The sequence below is a fragment of the Olea europaea genome, unplaced genomic scaffold, assembly GCF_002742605.1.
Source record: "Olea europaea var. sylvestris unplaced genomic scaffold, O_europaea_v1 scaffold1763, whole genome shotgun sequence".
In the NCBI taxonomy this organism is placed as follows: domain Eukaryota; kingdom Viridiplantae; phylum Streptophyta; class Magnoliopsida; order Lamiales; family Oleaceae; genus Olea; species Olea europaea.
The window spans coordinates 129,004-140,058 of record NW_019235355.1 but is presented as its reverse complement, the minus strand read 5'-3'; the positions used below and the strand labels follow the sequence as shown (position 1 = coordinate 140,058).

The 11,055-nt window shown below is 38.1% G+C and overlaps 2 protein-coding genes across 4 annotated transcripts; both read right to left on the bottom strand.

The window, feature by feature from the left end:
* Positions 1–613: 613 nt before the first annotated feature.
* Positions 614–4,576, bottom strand: LOC111378059 (serine/threonine-protein kinase HT1-like). Of its 2 annotated transcripts, none has more exons than XM_023001225.1 (6): positions 3,951–4,576; positions 3,463–3,595; positions 2,875–3,070; positions 1,788–1,912; positions 1,526–1,684; positions 614–1,441 (listed from the first exon to the last, which is right to left on the bottom strand). In XM_023001225.1, the coding sequence occupies exons 1-6, from the start codon at positions 4,079–4,081 to the stop codon at positions 860–862; spliced, it is 1,326 nt and encodes a 441-aa protein (XP_022856993.1). In that variant the 5' UTR covers positions 4,082–4,576; the 3' UTR covers positions 614–859. The 2 variants fall into 2 exon arrangements, with proteins under 2 accessions (XP_022856993.1, XP_022856994.1); XM_023001226.1 differs by having other exon boundaries at positions 614–1,165; positions 3,951–4,569.
* Positions 4,577–7,093: 2,517 nt separating this feature from the next.
* On the bottom strand, positions 7,094–11,055 carry LOC111378057 (serine/threonine-protein kinase HT1-like). 2 transcript variants are annotated; one of them, XM_023001224.1, is made up of 6 exons: positions 10,430–11,055; positions 9,942–10,074; positions 9,354–9,549; positions 8,267–8,391; positions 8,005–8,163; positions 7,094–7,920 (listed from the first exon to the last, which is right to left on the bottom strand). In XM_023001224.1, the coding sequence occupies exons 1-6, from the start codon at positions 10,558–10,560 to the stop codon at positions 7,702–7,704; spliced, it is 963 nt and encodes a 320-aa protein (XP_022856992.1). In that variant the 5' UTR covers positions 10,561–11,055; the 3' UTR covers positions 7,094–7,701. The 2 variants fall into 2 exon arrangements, with proteins under 2 accessions (XP_022856992.1, XP_022856991.1); XM_023001223.1 differs by having other exon boundaries at positions 7,094–7,645; positions 10,430–11,048.

Sequence of the window (11,055 nt, the reverse complement as noted above, 5' to 3'; positions counted from 1 at the left end):
GATATTATGTTCGGGTATGATGGAATCTTGCACATCACCTATCATTATAATTTGAAAAAATAAGGCCCATACAAGGGCTAAAACCTCCAACTACTGAGGTGACGAGTAGCAGGATAAAAACTTCCTCTAGATAAAAACTTTTTACTGCTGATGTGATTTATAAGGCTCACTTGCCATAGTTGGACGGTATAATAATATGATATAAACTCCTAGAGTGATAAATTGCATTACTCTTAATCAAATTCAAGCTATTTATTATACTAATAGAAAAGACAGCCTAATTTCCTATCTCTTGTGAGCAGGATAAAAACTTTTCAACGTCGTATTGTCCAATTGGTATATAAACAGCCGCCCTGCTATTTATTGTTATTATTATTATTATTTTGGCATTTTAATTGAATGAAGGCACAAAGTGTGTTACGGATTGAATGTTTTCTGTCCCACATTTCATGCCATTTGTTTTAGTTTTCCAACTTCAAAATACTGTAACTTGGAGAGGCCACAACAATCCATTATTTTAACTTTTTTGGGATTTTACTGCATTTGCCCATTTGCAGTTGCAATGGTAAGGTAAATACCGGTCCTGTGAGGAACCAGCAGTGTGCAATGTATATAAACAAACACAAAAGCCAATGAAGCTATTAAGAAGGTGGTTCCTTACACAGCTGCAATGAGTACAAATGGCACTATAATCTGAAGTCTAACAAATTAATGGAGTATAGGCCTTTGGATGGACCTTATTTTACAGCTACAATACATCACAGCAACCTAAACTCCATTATCTAAGAAAAAGGAAGCTAAAATCTTGCCCACTAATATTGTCCCGTCTTGACCAGTATATAACAAATATGCATAGAGATTAGTAGCACTGGTGAAAACAGGAGAAGAATCCTCTTGAATTGTTTTCCATTGGTGTGTCGCCATCGTCATCTCTCCCTGCCATCAAAGCGCTTGTGCCTGGAGATGCTGGTGGGAAGACGACATTCTTGGAAGTGAAAATCTTGGGTGGTTCAACGGGTTCTGGTGGTGAAATTCTTGAGAGAGAATGCAGAAGCATCTGTATTATCTGAGTGAAGTTGGGACGCTCATTTGGATCTTCTTTCCAGCATGAAGTCACAATTAAAGCCAAATCCTCAGGAAGATCATCAGCGTTTGGCCTTACATTCTGAGAAGGAAGGTACAAATTTGAAGTAACAAATAACAAACTACAATACACAGCCCCATATACCCGTGGCTTTTTAAAAAACTCAATGAAGTCTTTCAGTTGCATAAACAAAGTTATCTTTAGAATCGTCAAGTGAGGGGGTAAAAAATAGAGATGAGGCAGCCAGGCAATGGAAGCGGGGGCAGTGTAGCAAGAAGAATCCCCAACGTTGTGGTGAATATCCTCATTCCGATGTCTTTCATACATAACCTCAAACAAGGCTAGCATCTTTTCTACCTATTAGGCCAATGTATTGAAAAACTCGCATTTTATTGACTTGAGGCTACCAACATATTAAACAATTTAAGAGAAGGGAATTACTTTAAAAGCAGCAGCATAGGCCGCCTGCAAATTTGACATGCCTTCAAAAGGCAACTTATTATGTATGAGCTCCCATAACACAATTGCAAAACTGTAAGCGTCCACCTTATTGTTATAATGTTTCTTCTCTCCATGACGAAGGGTGACTGTACTATAAAGCTGCAACCATTAGCCAAAAAAGGAAGAGATTTTCAGCAATCCTGTTGATTTAAAAAACAAAAATAGAAAAAGAAATAAGAAGAACAAAGGTTAATCGAACTACTTCTGGAGCCATCCAGCGATAGGTTCCAGTCTCGGCAGTCATCATCTCTGTCAATGATTCTTCTCTTGCCAAACCAAAATCAGCCAGCTTAACAGTTTTGTGGTCTGCTGTCAAGAGCAAGTTTTCTGGAGGAAAGAAAAAAATTTACAAGTGGATTAGATAGTTTCGGTGAAGAGGAAAGATTAACACAGGGATCATAAAACAACAATACTGTTGCACATCTTTAATCCATTCTGTACTTCCCCAACATTTTCTCAACTCTTTTCTCAAATTCATTTTCAACCTCACATTCCCACAATAAAATATTTTGCACATAAAACCCAAATTTTTCCTACTTTTTAACCACAGATTCTCCGAAAAATCACTATTCCAAAAGTCATTTTCCCAAAAAATCTTTTTTAAATGTTTGTCAAACAGGTGATACAGGTCTGAAAGCAAGATCAGTAAACAAAAAGTTTTGCTCACTTATTGAAGACAATTTTTCTACAGATATTATTTTCCATGTTTCTTTCAAAACAGATCTTGTGTGAGAAACTGAGAAAAGCTTTTCACCAAAAAGGATAATAATTGATTCTAAATTCATAAGTATAGTGCAAGACATGTGATCTCAGCTCCAGACATCAACGCAACCAACTAAATCCAAGCTTTTTTCATCACATTCACATATTGGTGCCTTGCATACATTGTAAAATGCGCAAACTGTATTCCCCTTATTGGTTAATTAATTCATCAATCAGGACAGAGAGAATTTCCGTAGTATTGTATAATCCCGAGTTCTGAAAATAAGCTAATCACTTTTTGTGCAACAACTGGAATAAATATAGTAAATAGTTTAAAGAGGACATCTTCCTACAAAACACTATATAACAACAATGGTATGCATCCGAATATATTTTCTTAATCATCAAACAAAAAATAGCATATCTTTCTTTTCTGTATAATGAAATTCCTTTCCGATTGGAATGTATTTCACACTTTAGTCATTACCCAGTCTTAGACCCATTTATTGCAGGTTTGACTACACCATTTATTTATTTTCTTGCTCTTTGTAGTCTTTCAGGTCCGCTTGAGTTATTGAAACTCTTACCAGGTTTAAGGTCACGATGTATGATTCCATGCGAGTGTAAACATTCAATTGCACGAGCTATGTCAAGCGCAAATCCAATTGCAACTCGCATATCTAAACACCTCGGTCGCATGTTCAACAAAAATTTTCGCAGCGTACCACCAAGCAGAAGCTCGGTAACAATGACCATGACAGGTTCCTTGCAAGCCCCAATAAACTATGGAGAAAAATAGTGTCAGAATGCTGGAAGAAACTTGTAGTGTTCGTCATGAAATTCAGCAGCCACACATAAAGAATATTGTCCAGCATACATGTACGCATATCATAGCATGCATAAGCAAGAACGAATATGTCTATATGAACGTATATACATCCATAAGTAACAGACACAGCATACGCATAAATATTCGAAAAATTGTATGGAGCAGCCATATTTCACAGTTACTACACAAAGTCACTAATTTCTCTAGATGCATACGCGTTATTCATGAATGTGTATACAGTATCAACACAAGTATGTGTGTATGCATATTCGTATGCATAGGTGTATTGGGAAGAACATCTAAACACTGTAACGAAAAACGACGCGTTTGATAATTGATGCACAACCTTAACCATGTTCTTGTGTTGGACTTTGGATAACATAGCAACTTCTCTTGCAAATCTGGCCTCCCTCTTGGCAACCTCTTCCGATGTATCCCCTTTGTTAACAATTTTGATAGCCACATTCTGGTTTTTGTATCTAAAAGATGGCCAGGAAAAGAGAAGGTTAGCTACCTGCTTCACAATGAAAGAAAACTGCTAAAGCCGGGCTCATACAGCAGAAATCTGCATCTGAATGCATTAATTCTCTCATTTCAAAAACTGAAATATTGATCATTTACAGAAATTTCAAAATGCTAATCTTTACAGATATTTAGAGATCGTATAAAACCATTGAAAAGGCACAATTTAGAGGTGTTAATTAAATGTTCCTTGGAATCAATCAAAAGATTGCGTTAAATATACGCTTAAAAGCTTGAAATTAATACTTAGATTTCTGAATTGTAAACCACTCTGCGATCAAGATTTAAACAGAAGAATGAAAGTCAACTTACTTTCCCTCGTACACTTTGGCATGAGCACCTTCTCCAATCTTCGGACCAACAAACAGAAGTTTCGGGTCGACCAACCATTTGGGTTCCAACTTAAATTCTGCTTCAGAGTAAAATCTATTCTCAGATCCCATTTTTCCCTAATTCTCTTTCTCTAAACCCTCTAAATAGACGCAATTATGTTCCACTAGTCCCGATATCAAAAATTGTGCAATTTTCGCACATTTGAAGTAAAACCCTCGAAAAACTATACTCGCTAGCAATTGTACCCAACTAAATATATGAAATAGAAAAGTCCTTCACTGCCCAATATCTTTCCAACTGAACTAGACTGCATTCAAATCCCAAAGTACATGTTTTCATATAATTCGCCGCCAAAAATTCTTTCGAAATGAAGCAGATCAATGGGTACTGGAAGCATAAGAAGAACCCTAAATAATCGAGATAAATTCTCGAAAGGCTATTGAAAATTGGAAGCTGACGTCGATTACTGTTTGATCCGCAGAAATATGTGGCGAAGGGAGTTGAGTGTGTTGAAATATAAGCAGATGGACATTTTCAATTATTTTCTGAAGGACGAAGCGGAGTGACTTTGAACATGGTTCGCGTGCGGGGTGGGGTGGGTGCATGCGTTAGTGGGTGGCGGTATAGGGGTGATCCGTTGAAAAGGCTAGGATATTTTAATAGAATTAATCAAAGTTGAACAAACGTTCTACGTTATTCTAAAATATTTCGATTCACAATACTTGCTCCTATCTCTTGTGTCAGGGGGTGACTTCATTATTGAAGGCTACTTCAACTCTTTCATATCCTTGATCTCCATTAAGATATTTACCTTGGAGGTGTTCAACCGGGTAAGAGGCCCTAGTGGGCCTTCATTCTTGCGCTTCTTCTGAGGATTCTCTAGCCGGGAAATGGGATCACGTTGCTTCTTGTTCTCGACCTTTTCGTGGGAAGGACCAGATCTCCTTAGATTCAACGTTTCCTCCATATTAAGGTGTTTTTCAGCTCGAGTAAGGAGCTTGGTCACTGTCTGTGGCGGGGTCTTTGATAAGGACATCTTGAAGGCTTCATATCTTATGGCATAAGTGAGGGCGGAGACAATCGCTATGATGTGCAAGTCGGGTATTTGAAGTCTTTCCTTGTTGAACCTCATCATAAATCCTCGCAGGGTCCTTGGCGAAGTTGCATGAAAGAGGCCGCAGTTTTTTTGATTCGCTTGCTACTTGCAAAAAAGCCTGAGAACTTATCAGCCAAATCTGAGAATGAGGCTATGAAGTTGGGCTCCAATGTTGAGAACCAATCCCTAGCAACGTTTGTCAGCGTTTGCGGGAAGCCCTTGCACATAACTTGATCCGACACAACTTGCAAATTCATGACATCAGTATATACATTGAGATGATTGATTGGATCGATCGTCCCATCATACTCTTTAATGCAAGGATATTTGAATCTGTCAGGCAGGGGATATGACAATATCTCTGGGGTGAATGGAGTGTTAGGGATAAAATCCGTTGGCCTCTAAGCATTCCGTTGCAAGCCAGCTGTAATTCCTTCTTAACGATCCGAGCAATCTCTCCGGAATCCATAGCAACCGATCTCGAGCCCGAGACCATGTTACGAATACCCGAGGTACCTACTCCACCAGTTGCGAGGTTTGGTGCTCGGGTTCGAGCATCAGCCATAAAACCACCATGCCCTGCTTGCACCGGTGACAAATGCGAATTTCTTTGACTCGACAGTTGAGTTAGCGTGGCTACCTATTGATGGAGCTCTTCAAAAGCTGTGGTTGTAACGACTGCTGGCTGGGGCGCGAGTATTTCTGATGACTCTTCTTAAGGTGCAGGTTAACCTTCGAGAAGATGAGGGTTGGGAATGGATAAGCTTGCAAAAGGAAGACTTGATCGTGTGTTAACCATAGCTTTTGGTAGCGCTTCCCATAGACGGCCCCAATGATGTTACCAAAAGTCCGCAATGCTGATTTCTCAAGCTTGAGGACTGTCAATGAGCACAATCATAGTCTTCTGTTACCTGAAACAAAGGCAACGTGGTTTGCTCTCATCGTCCCTCCGATGCGTAAGTCAAAAATGAAATTTGTACGTGAGGCTATAAATTGGAAATAATGAAAAACATACCTGGGTAATGTCCCAATGATTTGTATTTATAGGGGTAGGTAGTAGACCTCTAGTAGGATTTGAAATGGGGGAATGTTCTTATCCAATAATCCCGTCAGATAGAAAAGTTGGAATGATATTGCAATCGTTAGTCATTGTAGTGACGTGTTGAAGATGGAGTCCGTGTGGAAGTCAAGCGTTGGTATAGTTGGTTAGAGTTAGAGTCCTAAGTTCATAGGGATCCTATTGGGTCAATAGCAACTATCTGGGCCATTAAGGATCTTCCATTCCCGAGGATGTCAACCACAGAATGTTGTAACCGTGCGACCGGATATCCTCTAGCACTTACACATCTCCGAGGACAATTCTCGAGCACATCGATTGTAAAATGGCAATGGGATGTCATTCAATATCCTCAGGATATTATGTTCGGGTATGATGGAATCTTGCACATCACCTATCATTATAATTTGAAAAAATAAGGCCCATACAAGGGCTAAAACCTCCAACTACTGAGGTGACGAGTAGCAGGATAAAAACTTCCTCTAGATAAAAACTTTTTACTGCTGATGTGATTTATAAGGCTCACTTGCCATAGTTGGACGGTATAATAATATGATATAAACTCCTAGAGTGATAAATTGCATTACTCTTAATCAAATTCAAGCTACTTATTATACTAATAGAAAAGACAGCCTAATTTCCTATCTCTTGTGAGCAGGATAAAAACTTTTCAACGTCGTATTGTCCAATTGGTATATAAACAGGCGCCCTGCTATTTATTGTTATTATTATTATTATTTTGGCATTTTAATTGAATGAAGGCACAAAGTGTGTTACGGATTGAATGTTTTCTGTCCCACATTTCATGCCATTTGTTTTAGTTTTCCAACTTCAAAATACTGTAACTTGGAGAGGCCACAACAATCCATTATTTTAACTTTTTTGGGATTTTACTGCATTTGCCCATTTGCAGTTGCAATGGTAAGGTAAATACCGGTCCTGTGAGGAACCAGCAGTGTGCAATGTATATAAACAAACACAAAAGCCAATGAAGCTATTAAGAAGGTGGTTCCTTACACAGCTGCAATGAGTACAAATGGCACTATAATCTGAAGTCTAACAAATTAATGGAGTATAGGCCTTTGGATGGACCTTATTTTACAGCTACAATACATCACAGCAACCTAAACTCCATTATCTAAGAAAAAGGAAGCTAAAATCTTGCCCACTAATATTGTCCCGTCTTGACCAGTATATAACAAATATGCATAGAGATTAGTAGCACTGGTGAAAACAGGAGAAGAATCCTCTTGAATTGTTTTCCATTGGTGTGTCGCCATCGTCATCTCTCCCTGCCATCAAAGCGCTTGTGCCTGGAGATGCTGGTGGGAAGACGACATTCTTGGAAGTGAAAATCTTGGGTGGTTCAACGGGTTCTGGTGGTGAAATTCTTGAGAGAGAATGCAGAAGCATCTGTATTATCTGAGTGAAGTTGGGACGCTCATTTGGATCTTCTTTCCAGCATGAAGTCACAATTAAAGCCAAATCCTCAGGAAGATCATCAGCGTTTGGCCTTACATTCTGAGAAGGAAGGTACAAATTTGAAGTAACAAATAACAAACTACAATACACAGCCCCTATACCCGTGGCTTTTTAAAAAACTCAATGAAGTCTTTCAGTTGCATAAACAAAGTTATCTTTAGAATCGTCAAGTGAGGGGGTAAAAAATAGAGATGAGGCAGCCAGGCAATGGAAGCGGGGGCAGTGTAGCAAGAAGAATCCCCAACGTTGTGGTGAATATCCTCATTCCGATGTCTTTCATACATAACCTCAAACAAGGCTAGCATCTTTTCTACCTATTAGGCCAATGTATTGAAAAACTCGCATTTTATTGACTTGAGGCTACCAACATATTAAACAATTTAAGAGAAGGGAATTACTTTAAAAGCAGCAGCATAGGCCGCCTGCAAATTTGACATGCCTTCAAAAGGCAACTTATTATGTATGAGCTCCCATAACACAATTGCAAAACTGTAAGCGTCCACCTTATTGTTATAATGTTTCTTCTCTCCATGACGAAGGGTGACTGTACTATAAAGCTGCAACCATTAGCCAAAAAAGGAAGAGATTTTCAGCAATCCTGTTGATTTAAAAAACAAAAATAGAAAAAGAAATAAGAAGAACAAAGGTTAATCGAACTACTTCTGGAGCCATCCAGCGATAGGTTCCAGTCTCGGCAGTCATCATCTCTGTCAATGATTCTTCTCTTGCCAAACCAAAATCAGCCAGCTTAACAGTTTTGTGGTCTGCTGTCAAGAGCAAGTTTTCTGGAGGAAAGAAAAAAATTTACAAGTGGATTAGATAGTTTCGGTGAAGAGGAAAGATTAACACAGGGATCATAAAACAACAATACTGTTGCACATCTTTAATCCATTCTGTACTTCCCCAACATTTTCTCAACTCTTTTCTCAAATTCATTTTCAACCTCACATTCCCACAATAAAATATTTTGCACATAAAACCCAAATTTTTCCTACTTTTTAACCACAGATTCTCCGAAAAATCACTATTCCAAAAGTCATTTTCCCAAAAAATCTTTTTTAAATGTTTGTCAAACAGGTGATACAGGTCTGAAAGCAAGATCAGTAAACAAAAAGTTTTGCTCACTTATTGAAGACAATTTTTCTACAGATATTATTTTCCATGTTTCTTTCAAAACAGATCTTGTGTGAGAAACTGAGAAAAGCTTTTCACCAAAAAGGATAATAATTGATTCTAAATTCATAAGTATAGTGCAAGACATGTGATCTCAGCTCCAGACATCAACGCAACCAACTAAATCCAAGCTTTTTTCATCACATTCACATATTGGTGCCTTGCATACATTGTAAAATGCGCAAACTGTATTCCCCTTATTGGTTAATTAATTCATCAATCAGGACAGAGAGAATTTCCGTAGTATTGTATAATCCCGAGTTCTGAAAATAAGCTAATCACTTTTTGTGCAACAACTGGAATAAATATAGTAAATAGTTTAAAGAGGACATCTTCCTACAAAACACTATATAACAACAATGGTATGCATCCGAATATATTTTCTTAATCATCAAACAAAAAATAGCATATCTTTCTTTTCTGTATAATGAAATTCCTTTCCGAGTGGAATGTATTTCACACTTTAGTCATTACCCAGTCTTAGACCCATTTATTGCAGGTTTGACTACACCATTTATTTATTTTCTTGCTCTTTGTAGTCTTTCAGGTCCGCTTGAGTTATTGAAACTCTTACCAGGTTTAAGGTCACGATGTATGATTCCATGCGAGTGTAAACATTCAATTGCACGAGCTATGTCAAGCGCAAATCCAATTGCAACTCGCATATCTAAACACCTCGGTCGCATGTTCAACAAAAATTTTCGCAGCGTACCACCAAGCAGAAGCTCGGTAACAATGACCATGACAGGTTCCTTGCAAGCCCCAATAAACTATGGAGAAAAATAGTGTCAGAATGCTGGAAGAAACTTGTAGTGTTCGTCATGAAATTCAGCAGCCACACATAAAGAATATTGTCCAGCATACATGTACGCATATCATAGCATGCATAAGCAAGAACGAATATGTCTATATGAACGTATATACATCCATAAGTAACAGACACAGCATACGCATAAATATTCGAAAAATTGTATGGAGCAGCCATATTTCACAGTTACTACACAAAGTCACTAATTTCTCTAGATGCATACGCGTTATTCATGAATGTGTATACAGTATCAACACAAGTATGTGTGTATGCATATTCGTATGCATAGGTGTATTGGGAAGAACATCTAAACACTGTAACGAAAAACGACGCGTTTGATAATTGATGCACAACCTTAACCATGTTCTTGTGTTGGACTTTGGATAACATAGCAACTTCTCTTGCAAATCTGGCCTCCCTCTTGGCAACCTCTTCCGATGTATCCCCTTTGTTAACAATTTTGATAGCCACATTCTGGTTTTTGTATCTAAAAGATGGCCAGGAAAAGAGAAGGTTAGCTACCTGCTTCACAATGAAAGAAAACTGCTAAAGCCGGGCTCATACAGCAGAAATCTGCATCTGAATGCATTAATTCTCTCATTTCAAAAACTGAAATATTGATCATTTACAGAAATTTCAAAATGCTAATCTTTACAGATATTTAGAGATCGTATAAAACCATTGAAAAGGCACAATTTAGAGGTGTTAATTAAATGTTCCTTGGAATCAATCAAAAGATTGCGTTAAATATACGCTTAAAAGCTTGAAATTAATAATTAGATTTCTGAATTGTAAACCACTCTGCGATCAAGATTTAAACAGAAGAATGAAAGTCAACTTACTTTCCCTCGTACACTTTGGCATGAGCACCTTCTCCAATCTTCGGACCAACAAACAGAAGTTTCGGGTCGACCAACCATTTGGGTTCCAACTTAAATTCTGCTTCAGAGTAAAATCTATTCTCAGATCCCATTTTTCCCTAATTCTCTTTCTCTAAACCCTCTAAATAGACGCAATTATGTTCCACTAGTCCCGATATCAAAAATTGTGCAATTTTCGCACATTTGAAGTAAAACCCTCGAAAAACTATACTCGCTAGCAATTGTACCCAACTAAATATATGAAATAGAAAAGTCCTTCACTGCCCAATATCTTTCCAACTGAACTAGACTGCATTCAAATCCCAAAGTACATGTTTTCATATAATTCGCCGCCAAAAATTCTTTCGAAATGAAGCAGATCAATGGGTACTGGAAGCATAAGAAGAACCCTAAATAATCGAGATAAATTCTCGAAAGGCTATTGAAAATTGGAAGCTGACGTCGATTACTGTTTGATCCGCAGAAATATGTGGCGAAGGGAGTTGAGTGTGTTGAAATATAAGCAGATGGACATTTTCAATTATTTTCTGAAGGACGAAGCGGAGTGACTTTGAACATGGTTCGCGTGCGGGGTGGGGTGGGTGCAT

Coding starts and splice junctions, on each gene's coding strand:
- LOC111378059 (XM_023001225.1), bottom strand. CDS start 4,081: ATGGGATCTGAGAATAGATTTTACTCTGAAGCAGAATTTAAGTTGGAA. Junction 3,071..3,462: donor AACACAAGAACATGGTTAAG/GTTGTGCATCAA, acceptor TTTTCTCCATAG/TTTATTGGGGCTTGCAAGGA. Junction 1,442..1,525: donor CCTATGCTGCTGCTTTTAAA/GTAATTCCCTTC, acceptor TTGGCCTAATAG/GTAGAAAAGATGCTAGCCTT.
- LOC111378057 (XM_023001223.1), bottom strand. CDS start 10,560: ATGGGATCTGAGAATAGATTTTACTCTGAAGCAGAATTTAAGTTGGAA. Junction 8,392..9,353: donor ACATCGTGACCTTAAACCTG/GTAAGAGTTTCA, acceptor TCTTTCCTCCAG/AAAACTTGCTCTTGACAGCA. Junction 8,164..8,266: donor ATCGCTGGATGGCTCCAGAA/GTAGTTCGATTA, acceptor TAATGGTTGCAG/CTTTATAGTACAGTCACCCT.